The 15,670-nt window shown below is 42.7% G+C and overlaps 1 protein-coding gene across 1 annotated transcript in view; it reads right to left on the bottom strand.

Annotated features, from left to right (window-relative positions):
• The window catches only part of LOC106571446 (mitochondrial peptide methionine sulfoxide reductase), a 110,065-nt gene extending 97,454 nt beyond the window's left edge, over window positions 1-12,611 (bottom strand). The window contains exon 1 of the mRNA XM_014144564.2: window positions 12,376-12,611. Coding sequence (XP_014000039.1) covers window positions 12,376-12,511 — 136 coding nt within the window. The 5' untranslated portion in view covers window positions 12,512-12,611. The remainder of the gene's footprint in view (window positions 1-12,375) is intronic.
• Window positions 12,612-15,670: the final 3,059 nt, after the last annotated feature.

Here is a 15,670-nt window from a genome sequence, read left to right as displayed (position 1 = left end):
TGTCGAAGGAATAAATATGTCGTAGTTGAAGAGTCAGATGAAGCATGTTGTTGTAATTGTGATGGGAATCACGTTCCTGAGTTCCCAGAATGCCCTGTAAGGATGAAGGAGGTCGCAGTAGCTAGGATCAGGGCTATCCAGCAGGTCTCCCATGTGGAGAAAGTGAAAATAGCTGAAGGACTAAGTAGAGATGAGATGGTAGTGGATGTCCCACAGTCTGCAGTGAATGCCATGCAGGAAAAGGATTCCCACACACTAACAGTGAAGAAGGTGGACTTTGTTGTGTTTATACCGCAAGTGATAAATTGCACTAGTCAAACTATTTTATTTTGGGGGGGGGTTGTTTTTGTTTGAAATTCAGGGAAGCAGTGTGAATTTGGTTAGTGTTTTTTGTAATTAGTATGAATTTTTTCATCCAAAACATATTTGGAAATATTAGGCTTAACATGAGAAAATGACAACTAAATAAAAATAATCATGCATCCATTAAAGCAAAGCTATAGGCTACTGCACCACATCATCTGACAGCCTATCGATAGGTAGCGAAGTAGACGTCGCAATTTCAGAACCATGAACAGCGATCGGTAGTATATACAGTTGAAGTCAGAAGTTTACATACACCTTCGCCAAATACATTTAAACTCAGTTTTTCACAATCACTGACATTTAATCCTAGTAAAAATTCCCTGTCTTACGTCAGTTAGGACCACCACTTTATTTTAAGAATGTGAAATGTCAGAGAGAATGATTTATTTCAGATTTTATTTATTTTATCACATTCCCAGTGGGTCAGAAGTTTACATACACTCAATTGGTATTTGGTAGCATTGCCTTTGAATTGTTTAACTTCAGTCAAATGTTTCGGGTAGCCTTCCACAAGCTTCCCACAATAAGTTGGGTGAATTATGGCCCAATCCTCCTGACAGAGCGGTGTAACTGAGTCAGGTTTGTAGGCCTCCTTGCTCGCACACGCTTTTTCAGTTCTGCCCACACATTTTCTATAGGATTGAGGTCAGGGCTTGGTGATGGCCACTCCAATACCTTGACTTTGTTGTCCTTAAGCCATTTTGCCACAACGTTGGAAGTATGCTTGGGGTCATTGTCCATTTGGAAGACCCTGACTGATGTCTTGAGATGTTGCTTCAATATATCCACATAATTTTCCTTCCTCATGATGCCATCTATTTTGTGAAGTGCACCAGTCCCTCCTGCAGTCTAGCACCCCCACAACATGATGCTGGCACCCCCGTGCTTCACGGTTGGGATGGTGTTCTTTGGCTTGCAAGCCTCCCCCTTTTTCCTCCAAACATAACAATGGTTATTATGGCCAAACAGTTCTATTTTTGTTTCATCAGACCAGAGGACATTTCTCCAAAAAGTACAATCTTTGTCCCCATGTGCAGTTGCAAACTGTAGTCTGGCTTTTTTATGGCGGTTTTGGAGCAGTGGCTTCTTCCTTGCTGAGCGGCCTTTCAGGTTATGTCGATATAGGACTTGTTTTACTGTGGATATAGATACTTTTGTACCTGTTTCCTCCAGCATCTTCACAAGGTCCTTTGCTGTTGTTCTGAGATTGATTTGCACTTTTTGCACCAAAGTACGTTCATCTCTAGGAGACAGAACATGTCTCCTTCCTGAGCGGTATGACGGCTGCGTGGTCCCATGGTGTTTATGCTTGCATACTATTGTTTGTACAGATGAACTTGGTACCTTCAGGCGTTTTGGAAATTGCTCCCAAGAATGAAACAGACTTGTGGAGGTCTACAAAAAAATGTTTGAGGTCTTGGCTGATTTCTTTTGATTTTCCCATGATGTCAAGCAAAGAGGCACTGAGTTTGAAGGTAGGCCTTGAAATACAATCTAGAGGAAAAAGAAACGCACACCTATTTAGGCGAGGTGCTGGCTAGCGGAGTGGAACACTTGACAATAAAGGAGAGCCGCACACTCTAGGAGCTCAGATGCAAAAATGTAATATCCTTGAAATACATCCACAGGTACACCTCCAATTGACTCAAATGATCAGAAGCTTCTAAAGCCAGGACATCATTTTCTGGAATTTTCCAAGCTGTTTAAAGGCACAGTCAACTTACTGTATGTAAACTTCTGACCCACTGGATTTGTGATACAGTGAATTATAAGTGAAATAATCTATCTGTAAACAATTGTTGGAAAAATGACTTGTGTCATGCACAAAGTAGATGTCCTAACAGACTTGTCAAAACTATAGTTTGTTGACAAGAAATTTGTGGAGTGTATGTAAACTTCCGACTTCCACTGTACTTTGTGAGTGGCAGACGCATTCTGGGATTTTTTTAAGGGGGAGGGCAAACTCAGACTTCGAGGAGGTCCAGAGGAACTGTTCTATGCCATTGTCACTACAATACAGAAGTTTCAATACTGTAAAATACAATACACGATATGTAGTTCACTACTCCAACACTGAAGACTGGCTGCGTTACAAGTGTTACCAGTTTGGAGTTTTGAACTAAGAGTTTTGAAAGTTCACCACATACTAATTAAGAACAAATTGTGATTTACAATGATGGCCTGTTGTGTGTGTGTGTGTGTGTGTGTGTGTGTGTGTGTGTGTGTGTGTGTGTGTGTGTGTGTGTGTGTGTGTGTGTGTGTGTGTGTTTCATAGTGATAGCAAGGAGGGCTGCTCTGCTCCTTCATCTCCCAATTATGTGTCAACATCAAACATGGTCTCTCTCTCCAGCTCCTTACCTAGGTCTATGGGCGGATTGAGCTCACACATAAAAGGACGTTTTTCTTCCCCAGAGGGAGAAACACTGGAAACAAAAACAGTGCAGGACTCAGGACACAATACATCTTTAATTCTGTCAGTTCTTTGCTCAGGTGTTGTGTATTTCTTCCAAAGGGTGGGGAGAGGAGAGCGGAGAGAGGGAGCTCATTCCTTCCTGTGTATCCTAGTTGTAGTGATCCTCTCTGTCTGTGAAGGCCAAATCCAATCTTTTGTATTTTGTGTTATTCTAACCCTCTGAACCTCCTCCCCAGGGGTGTAAACTGACAATCCAAATACATTTAAGAGCAACGCTCCACTATACTAGATTAAAGAAATCAATGAAAGAGAACATTTTGATAAAGCTCGTGTTTAGTCCATAAGCAGAGTACCATGTGCCTTTATCAGTACACGATTAGGGAGGCAAATAGTTCACACTCTCGTGCATTCGGAGACGTGACAATAGTTCAAAAATGTGTATAACAAATATATGCATATTTTGTGACAAAGACCACAACATTCATACTAACAGAAACTACTGTATATCCCCTCTTGTAATGAGATAACCAGTTAAGAGTTATCGCAATACCATTTCAAATGGGGAAATGTAGGTTAGTTACCATAACATGACATGCCCACCTACATACTGTAACATCAGCTTCATCTAACTCCATACCTCAGAATATATGACAGAACACAGGATTTAAGAGCCTGGCTTCCAGCAATAATCTAACTGCTTAATGGAAACCCTTCACAGTCAGCAGCAACAGCAGAACTACAGCAATAGAAGAGGTCTGGGTCACAGGTCAACAGCCATATATTCAACCAGCTTCCGCGCCATTGCATCAAAGCTTCGCTCTGTTCTAAGAGGATACAAAACAGAGTAGTGAGGTTACACAGGAAGCCACCAACCACATGTGTAATGGCAATCCATTATGCAATCAAGAGAAGTTATGCAACGAGGGTAACGAAGGGTTAATCAGCCATCGTGCCACTCCACCAAGCAATGTCACAGAAATGCCTCCACACATGGCAACAGCACAGCATCCGTTGCTATCGGAGCCCTGGAATGAGTGCATGGGCTGAGAAGGGGAGAGAGGTGTGTGTGTTTGTATGAGGGTTTTCACACAGGCCAGCCTAATGGCATCTCACCAACAGTGGGCTAAGCTCACACTGAAACCTCCAGCACTCACTCCCACTAACAACCAGAGTAGATGTCAGGTACGTTATGCAAAATAACTATCATGAGCGAGAGAGAGAGAGACAGACAGAATGAGGAGAGACAGAGAGAGAGGGGTATAGAGATAGAGAGGGATAAAGGAGTAAAATAGAGACAGAATGAGGAGAGAGAGAGGGGGGAGAGAGATGGAGAGGGATAAAGGAGAAAAATAGAGACAGAATGAGGAGAGAGAGGATTTGAGAGAGAGGGGGGAGAGAGATGGAGAGGGATAAAGGAGAAAAATAGAGACAGAATGAGGAGAGAGAGGATTTGAGAGAGAGGGGGGAGAGAGATGGAGAGGGATAAAGGAGAAAAATAGAGACAGAATGAGGAGAGAGAGGATTTGAGAGAGAGGGGGGGAGAGAGATGGAGAGGGATAAAGGAGAAAAATAGAGACAGAATGAGGAGAGAGAGGATTTGAGAGAGAGAGGGGGAGAGAGAAAAGCCACTGAGCTATAATGGGAGAGCTAAACAATAGCACATTGTGTTGAGGTGTGAGGACAGTTATATGACAAATTAGCCAAAAGATCATTAGGCAGATGATCCTCTTAATGATAATCAGGGGGGTCCGATTATCCTACTATTTTGGGGTCCTGTGTGGCTCAGTTGGTAGAGCATGGCGCTTGCAACACAAAGATTGTGGGTTCGATACCCACAGGGGACCATTTATGCACTCACTACTGTAAATTGCTCTGGATAAGAGTCTGCTGAATGACTCAAACGTAATTAAACAAATCATAAGGACCAGGAAGTGGTGCTGATTTGCTTGATTTGTTCTTTACCCAACCAGATGGTCTCTTGGGAAAAGATGCTGAGCTCAGTTGGTAGAGCATGGCACTTGCAACACCAAGGTTGTGGGTTTGATTCCAACGGGGGGACCAGTACGAGAGCAAAAAAAGGTATGAAAATGTATGTACTCATTACTGTAAGTCGCTCTGGATAAGAGCATCGGCTACATGACTAAAATGCTAATGTAGAAAAAATTGAAACCTCCAGCAATACAATTTCATTTCAGATCAGTTTCCTTAGCTGGCTGTGGTTCAGCCAATTAATATAGGGCAAATATGATAAGTAATAGCCATATTTCTGTGTAATCCCGCTCAGTAATGAGATGAGCCAGGTCACAGAAATATTTCTCACCGTAACACACTAATGAATACAGAGCTGTGGCCCTCAGAATATCCTTCCTCCAATTTGTTTTTAAGAGACTTTTTAAAGATTTATGAGAATCGTAGAACATCATTAGCATTATCATGACATAATTAATCTGATTAATAACCCCCACCTGGTGGGTTTGAGGTTAATGAATGAATCTTTAATTTGTTACATCTAATCTTCCATTTAATTAAAGTTGTGTGCCTAGGGCTAATATAACGATCCTTGATTACCATCAACTGTTTTCAGATCGGGGTAGTCATAGCGTGACAAGCTAATGAATTGTCCTCCTATAACACTTCCACCTCGGTTTCAGATACATGGGGTAGGCAACCAGACTCACTAAATTATTCATAGATTTACTCTTTTTTGCTTGGTGTTAAGCGATGACAACATGTCTATTTTGTAGGAGTGTAGACACAGACAGTCACTTTAACTCCAATCCAGCCACACAGAAAATGTAGAGAAATTGGTCCCAGGTGGGTTTGACCCAACATGCGACCGGTACACCACAACAGTGTGTGGTTTGCCATTAAGAGCAGAAGAAGTCACAGTTTGGAATCATAAAACTGGGTTTCTAAGCATTTAAACAACTGGATCTAGACTGAAAGACAAGATAACATTAACTAAGAGACATCTTAAACTGAGTTTATACTCAGTGGATGGTAAACTGTGGTTGAGAGAGATAAACCTCAGTGAATGACAGGTAATCTAAGTTCTCTGAGGTGCAAGCGGTGCCAATTTTGTCTGTGGGGTTATCAGTGTCAGTGAAAACAAGGGACACTTATGGTGAAATCCCATGCATGTCACCAGAGTCTACGCTGGCATTAGCCAGGATCATTACTCAGCATGTGACAAATTAAGACATATCTTGGCACAACAGAGGCCGATAAGCCTTTAAAACTCACTTAACAGGCATGATAAACCCTGCAATATTGCTCACAGGCAACCCGAGTACTCATTCTCTGTCACTGGAGGCCCTGGGTTGAAGATTTGTGCTGTGTTTGCCGGGGAAGTTTCTCTGGATTAAAGTCGAAGGGCAGAGAAAGAGAGAGAGAGAGAGAGAGAGAGAGAGAGAGAGAGAGAGAGAGAGAGAGAGAGAGAGAGAGAGAGAGAGAGAGAGAGAGAGAGAGAGAGCTTTGTGAATAATTCATGGACAGGCGAAGTCGGCCATGCATGCATGGGTGGACTTGGGTAAAGCCAACCTTGGAGAAATCGGAGAGCTTCCTCCTCCACTACGCCATTGCCCTCCACATGAGTGGGCACTGGAGGCCAGAGCAGAGCTTCAGTCCAACCATGACCATCAGACGCAGTCACTCACAAACCCAACAATCAGTCCCGCTATCTGGAGACTTCAGGTTCTTCTAAGAAGTCAAACTTTTCTCAAGTTCACTGCCTTCTTCGGTTACTTGTGTTGACACTTTCAGAACGGTCGAGACTTGAGACAGGACAGATTCATGTAGCTATTGTCTTACATTCTCTTTAAAACGGGAAGCGTTAAATAGAAAAGTAGTCATAACTCTGCTAAGCAGGGGGAGTAGCTAGCTAGCCAAGCTAAAAACCAATGCCAAATGCTAGTAGTGCTTCTAGACAAGGCCCCAAAGTTCAGGCCTAACTTCCTACCCTAAACCTCCTATAAAAGACTGACGTCATGTTTCAGGTTACTTGGGTACAAAAGGCAGAACCTCGGGAGCAGAGAGCCGTGTGTAAATGCATCAGCAGGTCTACGTCTTCCCCTCCCATCCCTCCTCATACTCTCAGAGCTGGAGACTGAGGCCCTCACCCCTGCATGAACATGGACTTCTGATCAGGAGGAGAGAACAGCAGCACTCCAACACCAAACAGAATTTCCTTCAACCTTTAGTTCCAACCCCATTTACAGAATCGAAATCTAAAAGGACAATTAGGGACTTCTTAATCGCCATTATCTTGATTCTGTGATACTAGAATTTGGATAATTGTGATTCATTAATGCGTCATCAGTACAGTAATAGCCACAGCTAAATGAGCTGGCCATTCATTTTCATTAACTTGAATGAAAATGGACTATAAAAACACAACACTGCTGCCTGCTTTATGTTGTCCATAATTTGTAGCTAAATAGAAGTACAAGTAATGATGAAATCACCTCCAACACGACAGAGAGAGGCAAAATATGATGTTTCCACAACAAATGTTCATAATTATGAGAGCCATCACAGTACACCTGCTGACTCCACCTGCTATCAGCGCAAACACATCTGGCAGAGTGTAATTTGCCTTGGCAGCGATTCAATATAAACCTTGAGGGGAACATTTCTTACTTTTCTATTAGCCTTTCCCTGCAGTTATTAATCAAGTGCCAGACACAAATCAGAAACCATCATGCACAGCGCTTCCTAAGGATGACCGAGGGGGAGATGGCACTGCTGTGCCTGTGACAGACAACGGGAGGGGGGATATCAGCCACACGGTGGAGATGAGAAAAGACGCTGGTTCTGGGGGATTCGGAGACTGGGAGACCACTCTCTCTGCAGGGGCTGTGGCCAGTATGAAAATCAGCAGCGAGGACGTTGATCGTGGGAAAGCGGTAGAATGGTAGGCACACCGGGTCCTCTGGGGAGGGATGGATGATCCTTCAGGAGACGTTTTAAGTCATCCCTGACAATCCCCAGCCTCCGTTAAGTGCCTTCCTTTTTCATATAGCAGGAAAACAGTGCTAGACTTCTGAAGTGTCCCGGGGACAACAACACAGCTGGTAAGTAAGGAACACCTATGGTTTCTTTATGGTCTAACGGGAGAGGAAGTAGACGTCTTAATCTGTTGAAAACAGATATAACATATAACTTACCTTACACAGTACCACACTCTCATTGTGAAGCTGAGAATGGATTGTATTGAAGAAACCTTACATATTAGAAGAAAACCAGTCAGGCCTGTAGAACTCTCTTTCAACTGAGAGTAGGCAGCTTGGAGAAACTGCACTACTAGTCCAGTGCCTCACACAGACTACTGTAGATCCACTGGCCTCTGATCTCAAATCCAAATGTTGGAGAATCTCAGTCCTTTGCAGGCGAGATATCTTCAAATGTTCTTCAGTGCGTCCAACTGCGAGACACAACGGAACTCTAAAGCTTGGTCAAAGAGCACTTGGCCTGAGTAACCAGTTGCTGTTGTTTCGCTGTAAACCCCTCTCACAAAGAGGACAACTTAGTGACAACAGAGGCAGTTAGGGAGGGGATCCAACGTATTTTTGTGGCCAGTTATCTCCATTCTGACCCCAGAGGTGCATTGAAGTCAGTGATTTTTACGATCACAAAACTTTGGAAGGTGAAATCTACTCCCAGTGATGTACGGATGGCGACTTAAGGTTTGATCTATGGAAAGGCAAAAAACTTTTTTCTTGACAGTTGCTTGGCCACAACAGTTCTGGCAGTCCTTCATGGATAAAATCCAGGTCCACTTTTGAGAGTCCTTTTGTGTTCAAAACATAGCCAGAAAAGACAGATGCGGCGGCTTCATTCGCTTAGAAATTACAAAGAAAGATTGAGTTGAAATGACATGGTCATCTCTTGGCTCAAGTAACCTCCTCCAGTCACGAAAATAAGCATTGTGTAGCTCTGCTGGAATTAGAACATATTTTTGGTGACTATGCTTGTGCCCCATTCACCCTCGGCGTCCTAAAATTTTTCAAAGTAGTTTTCTCGACTTGTTTTCTTGTTTGGTTTAGTTTTTTCGCGTTGAAGCAGAGTTCCTACACCCTGGGTATTTTTGATTTCCTTAGCGCAAAGCTGAGCAAACAGACAAAGGGAGCTGCGATAGAACCCTGCCAAGTCTTGCCTGGCTTTTTTCTCTTCCCTTCCTCTCCCTCTCCCTCTCAACATGGCAACCTTCCCGAGATGCCTTGGCGGGGTTCCAACATGTCTGTCTGAGTACCCCCCACACACCCACCCTCCCCCCAAAATAAAACCGTTGATTTGGGCAAATTGATCAAAACGAATCTCAGATTAATTTCTGAGCTACGCCACTCGACCACTTCCTTCATCTCTGGCATCTTCCCTCTCCCGCCCCCCACCCAGATGCACACAGACACGTGTGGTACTTGGAATCCTTGCCAGCCAATACCTCCCAATGCCTACACACACACCCCCTTAACCTCTCCATACCCCCACCACAGCCCATTCCCCTCTCCCCTCTCCTTCCCACCCTCACCCAAGCAAGTCACGCAGGGAGTTCCTCCATGTCTCTCTCGATGAGACTCCCCAAAAATATCTCTGGGATGTCTTTACAAGACCTGAAGCAGCTTCGCTTTTTCAATGCCGGGGTAGTCTATTCACCATGTGCCAAGGCACAGCATCTCCCGCCATTCTGAGGGGGCACCTCAGTGCCCACATCGCTGGTGCCAACTCACCACTGCCTGCCTCCATGTTCACACCATCCAGTAGCACATAGCCACAATCCCCATCCCACGCAACAGCCTAGCATGGTGGAATTTGGACTGGCAGATGCAGGAGTGATCCTATAGGGAATAAATAAGACGCACAGCAAAACAGAGGCTGTTGATTGGCTGTCAATTTCTCTTAAAGCCATTTTGCTACTTTATTAATTCCTGGCTTTCCCCGACAGTTTGGGATATTATATTGAAATGGATTTTAAACCATGTAGCTCGTAGACTACAATAAATGTTTACATAAGGTAAAATCCCTTGTAAGATCTCCTTATATCCATTAACTGACTAGAGGTGATGCAGCAGGTTTTTTATTTAGTGAGGTGGAGGGAATATATATGTGCTGACTTACACTTTGCAACAATGCAACTGATTATTCCTGATTATGAAAGAAAACTGAAAACACAATCTACAACAAACAGTCCAAGTCCATCAGTATCCCTATCTATTCTAGAAGAGGACTGTGGATGGATAGTACAGCATACACCTTACACAATCACATCATTTGGAATGACCACATAAATCAGGATTGACCCCTATTCTCTTTCACTGGAAGCTGCTCTACACAGAACTAGAGCCATCTGTGATCTGCAAAATATAAAATAGGCAGTCACATGCCTGTCAGCATCTACTGCGATTTGGATGAATTTCACCATGTCCATAAGTAAATAACCATTTCAATGTCCATAAAATGCATAACAGATACCATGGCTACTCTCTTATCCAGGACATCATAATCCTGCAGGGCAATAAATGAATCCACTTCATTCTGTCTCTGACCCTTCATTCCTCTTTCCTCACTGTTCCAACGCCCCGTCATGTGTGACCTTCAGCGGGCTAGCAGCAACATCAGGATGCCTTAGCAGAGCGAGCAGAGCCACGTGCAGTGGTGTGGTGCCTGTCTGTGTAGCTGTGCGTGCGTCTCCTGGCAACCTGCCAGCCCCGTGGTGCAGTGATGTTGCCATAGGGCTGGGGAGGAGGCCAGGGCAGTATGGGGCTGGTAATCAGACCACTGCAGTCCTGCAGGGTGGATCCCTTCCCTGCACGGTCACGCTTCATGCCATTGCACACAGTTCCCATGTGAGCCGCATCTCAAGCAGCCTTCAGCTGCTCCCGCCAGGCCTTTTACTTGCCCTCTCTCTTACACACACACACACACACACACACACACACACACACACACACACACACACACACACACACACACACACACACACACACACACACACACACACACACACACACACACACACACACACACACACACACACACACACATATTTGGGGCAATTCTGAAGAAAAGTGAAATGCAGTTTACGATTTGACAGTATAACTAGGTGTTGTGTTAGACATCCACTCAGATGGGGCCTGTTCTGAGAAAACCGTAGGACCCCAGACAATTACTGTTATGATTTTCCCATCCTATGGTGACAGGAACCAAGCAACACAAGGTACTGCAATTGTTTTTTCTCTCTTGCCTTTTCCTTGCGATCGATGTTTGATGTCATGCAGCGAGCTCCTAGTGCTCTCTCTCTTTGCCTACAGTGCAAAAGCTAGTAGGCTACATGTTTTCATTCTCATCACTGCAGACCGCACCCCTCTACCCTTCAAATGTTATGTAACTCAACTTGTGTCAGCCATTCCCTCTCAAACTGAAAGTTTTTCCTTTTTCCATCCTCTGAGAGTCAGACAGGAAATACAATTAATCTTTAATGTAAATGGAGTGTTGGAGATAGCATCTTTCTTTAGACATAATTTTTTATTTATGTAACCTTTATTTAGCTAAGTCAGTTAAGAACAAATTCTTATTTACAATGACGGCCTAACCTGACCAAACCCGGGCCAAATGTGCACCGCCCTATGGGACTCCCAATCACGGCCGGATGTGATACAACCTGGATTCTAACCAGGAACTGTAGTGACACCTCTTGCACTGAGATACAGTGCCTTAGACCGCTGCGCCATTCGGGAGCCCCTGAAAACATTATGTTTTGCACCACTGACTTTAAACTAGCAAAAATTCCCCCAAGCGAGTCAAGTTCTTGCCAGTAGGATAGAATGCATATTCAATCACTTTAAGCTCAGTGAGATCCAATAGAAATATCCTTGGTATAAGGCCTACATAATTGCAGGATTAACAGTAACATGCATTATAATTTTCCAGCCTTTATTATTATTATTATTATTATTTTTAATTTTTTTTATTTTTTTAACAAATTATTAGCTTTGGAACAGGTTGCCTTAATCAGAGGTGTGTGTGTGTGTGTGTGTGTGTGTGTGTGTGTGTGTGTGTGTGTGTGTGTGTGTGTGTGTGTGTGTGTGCGTGCGTGTGTGTGTGAACTGTGCAGAGAAAGGGAGAAATAGAGAGAGACTAGTCTACATTAGGGTCGTCCCTACCCTAAACCCGAACCTTAACCATTTGAAATGTCAACTTCAATAGGGTAGGAACGTCCCAAGGAACCCGGATTGCACGGACCTTTCTTCATCCGTTTAATAGCAGCGAGAAGTGAATATACGCATGCGCAATATGGAGGTTTCAGTGACAAAACAAAGCTTCTGCAGCGCTTTAAAGTCATAGCAGGGCAGAAGTGTAGTCAATTCGTGCAACACAGACGTATGTCGGCTACACAGTCGTACGACAAGTGCTTGTTGACATAAATATCAACTGTACACGCTTTGTGTTTTCAATGTTTACATAATTAGGCCAACTTCGGGTGTTTTGCTAAGCAACTAGGTATGTAGGCTAGCTACTATAGGCTAGCTACTATAGGCTATAGCTACCGAGCCTAGGACAACATGCGACACAGACGACACACACAGGGAAATTCATCCTACCTGATACTTTTAAACTTTCACTTCTCCCGGGTAGAGCGGTCTCTGGAGTCGGCATCTGTGTTTTGGAAGAGATATCTCCCATTCTACTGTGGGTAAAATGACGCCAAATCAAACGGAGTCGAGTCGTTACGACCATTGAGCTCAGCGGTAGCAGTCGTGCGGACACAAACTAGCCGAGCCTTCTTACTTCCCTACATAACAACTTGTGTAACGCACCAGTTTTCATGTTTATTGTCTACAATTGGCTGAGCACAGCCTATTATCAAACCTGCACAAAATTATATATTTCATTTAGCTATAGGCCTAAGTAATTAAAGCAAATGTAATAATGAATAAATGTAGTTTGCATTAAAAAAAATATTGGGCTATAGGCTGAAAGACCTATGAATGCCAAAACCTTCACCTATATGAAATGTTGAGGTAAATGATTCCATTATCAGGATATAATTAAGCAATAAGGCACGACGAGGTGTGGTATATGGCCAATATACCACGGCTATCCAGGAGTGCCTGGATACAGCCCTTAGCCGTGGTATATTGGCCATATACCACAAACCACTGAGGTGCCCTATTGCTATTATAAACTGGTTACCAACGTAATTAGAGCAGTAAAAATACATGTTTTCTCATACCAGTGGTATATGGTCTGATATACCACGGCTGTCAGCCAATCAGCATTCAGGGCTCGAACCACCCAGTTTATAATGGAAACAATCATTTGTGTAGCCAATCATGTTTCAGCCTCTTTAGATTGTAACGTTAGTAAAACAACGCATTGTAACCATATTTTGAGACACAAGTCAGGTTCTGGTAGTCTCGTTGAACTAGAATAACGAAATGCATGACCTGACAAAATATAGCCATTCAAAAAATATATATACATTTGCCCTCCTTTTCTTTTAAACATTCTGTTATTTTCTTAATCAGGCTTTGACTATTTTGTCATGGTCCATTTTATGAAATAAGCATGTTGCCAGAGTTGAACCATTGCATTTTTTATAGCTTGTTGCATTATTAAATAGTTTTTAAATAGTTATTGTTAATAAATAAAGAATGGAATACATTGGGGAAAATGTCCTATCTGTTCATTTCTCAGGCTACATTTGCTGATAAAAAATAAGTCTGTCAAGTTATTAACAAAGTTACTCAAATGAATATGAAAGAGGTTTACGCAAGTTTGAATTAAAAAGGATTTGCCTCTTCAAGTGTGGAGAAACGCGAATCTAGTTTTTGGTTCAAGGCCCTTGCACACAGCGCTGTTCCGAGGGGCTTTGGGTACCATGCCTGAGCGGGCAACTAACATTGCCATTTAAAAAGATTTGTGTAAACTCGTTTTCAGCAGATAAATGTGCAATAATCTGGAGTTAAAGCAAACAGCTGTGAATGAGTTTAGATCATGTATAAACTTCAATTGTATTTGGAATTTATTGTTGGCCTTTTTCGAAAATCTGCATTTTTTTGGACAAGATTTCTCTGCAACAGACTCGAATGTTATAGGCATAGAGATACACGTCAAATAAATCAAATTGTATTGGTCGCATACACATTCTTATCAGATGTTATTGCGGGTGTAGAGAAATGATTGTGTTCCTAGCTCCAACAGCGCAGTAATATCTAACAATACACACGAATATAAAATGTAAAATAATGGAATTAAGAAATATAGAAATATTAGGTCGAGCAATGTCGGAGTCCGGAGTGTATATATATATACATACATACATACATACATACATACATACATACATACATACATACATACATACATACATACATACATACATACATACATACAAAACACACACACCACACACACACACACACACACACACATATATATATATATATATATATATATATATGTGTGTGTGTGTGTGTGTGTGTGTGTGTGTGTGTGTTTTGTGTGTGTGTGTTTATATATATATATATATATATATATATATGTGTGTGTGTGTGTGTGTGTGTTTTTGTGTGTGTGTGTTTATATATATATATATATATATATATATATATATATATATATATATATATATATATATATATATATATATATATATATGCGTGTGTGTATGTATGTACCGCAATAGTTAAATAGGATAGGCCTTGACTAGAATACAGTATATACATATGAAGTGGATAAAACTGTATGTAAACATTAAAGTGGCCATTGTTTAAAGTGGCCATTGTTCCCTTATGACTATGTAGATAGGGCAGCAACCGCTAAGGTGCAGGTAGAGTAACCCGGTGGTAGCTGTCTACTGACAGTGATTACAGTTCAGGGCAGGGTACTGGGCGGAGGCCGGCTAGTGGTGACTATTTAACAGTCTGATGGCCTTGAGATAGAAGCTGTTTTTCAGTCTCTCGGTCCCAGCTTTGATGCACCTGTACTGACCTCTCCTTCTGGATGGTAGCAGGGTTAGCAAGCCGTGGCTCGGGTGGCTGAGGTCCTTGATGACGTGGCCTAGTTAATGGGAGACTGGTGTGTTGTTAATTCCTTTAGGCCTAAATCTATTGTCCGATACACTCAGGCAAATTATCTAATGTGGAAATCCACAAATAATACATAATAAAAAATGGTATTAAAACATACATAAGTTTTATCCAACACAATCACGTGAGAACAATTTGTTTACGGAAGTCATATAGTTGGTTATAGATACTTGGGTTTGATAAAAGGATTGGCTGGAGACTGATCGATGTTGATGCACGAGCTGAGACCACTGTCTTTCATTTGTGAAATCAATTAACTTTTATGGCTGCATAGGCCCTATAAAACTGAACAGCAATGCGTCACGTTCACAGTGCGTCGCCTATTGTCCATAACGTTTGAGACTTGATGATAAAATAGATGGGAAAGGCTGTGTTTTGTGGTCATCCATTCAACACCAATATACTACACATTCTAGATGTACACTGTGGTCACCTGCAGCCTGCAAGCCTACATTAACGCCACTGCACCCTTTCACTGCAGGGCTCGCTGGATTCGTTGGCTTCTTTGCCGCATAGAAGGCCTCTAAATCAGATAGGCTTTATTCATTACTGTGTAATATAGGTCAGCATAAAGGGGTGGATTGCAGAGCTTGGCTTACCATACAAGCCATCTGGAGTTCACTGCGCGTCGAATTTGCTCACGGGAGGCACGCGTCCGGCAGCTCCGCAGATGACACTGCGTTTTACTGCGGCACGAGAGGGGGATAAGGGGACCTCAACCAAATCCATGCATACGAACGGGTGTTCACTTTGCACAATAGAAAAGGTATGGGGTTATGGTGCAGCTATAGGTCTGGGGTTATAG

The sequence above is a fragment of the Salmo salar genome, chromosome ssa15, assembly GCF_905237065.1.
Source record: "Salmo salar chromosome ssa15, Ssal_v3.1, whole genome shotgun sequence".
In the NCBI taxonomy this organism is placed as follows: Eukaryota; Metazoa; Chordata; class Actinopteri; order Salmoniformes; family Salmonidae; genus Salmo; species Salmo salar.
This window is presented reverse-complemented; position numbering and strand designations above follow the sequence as displayed.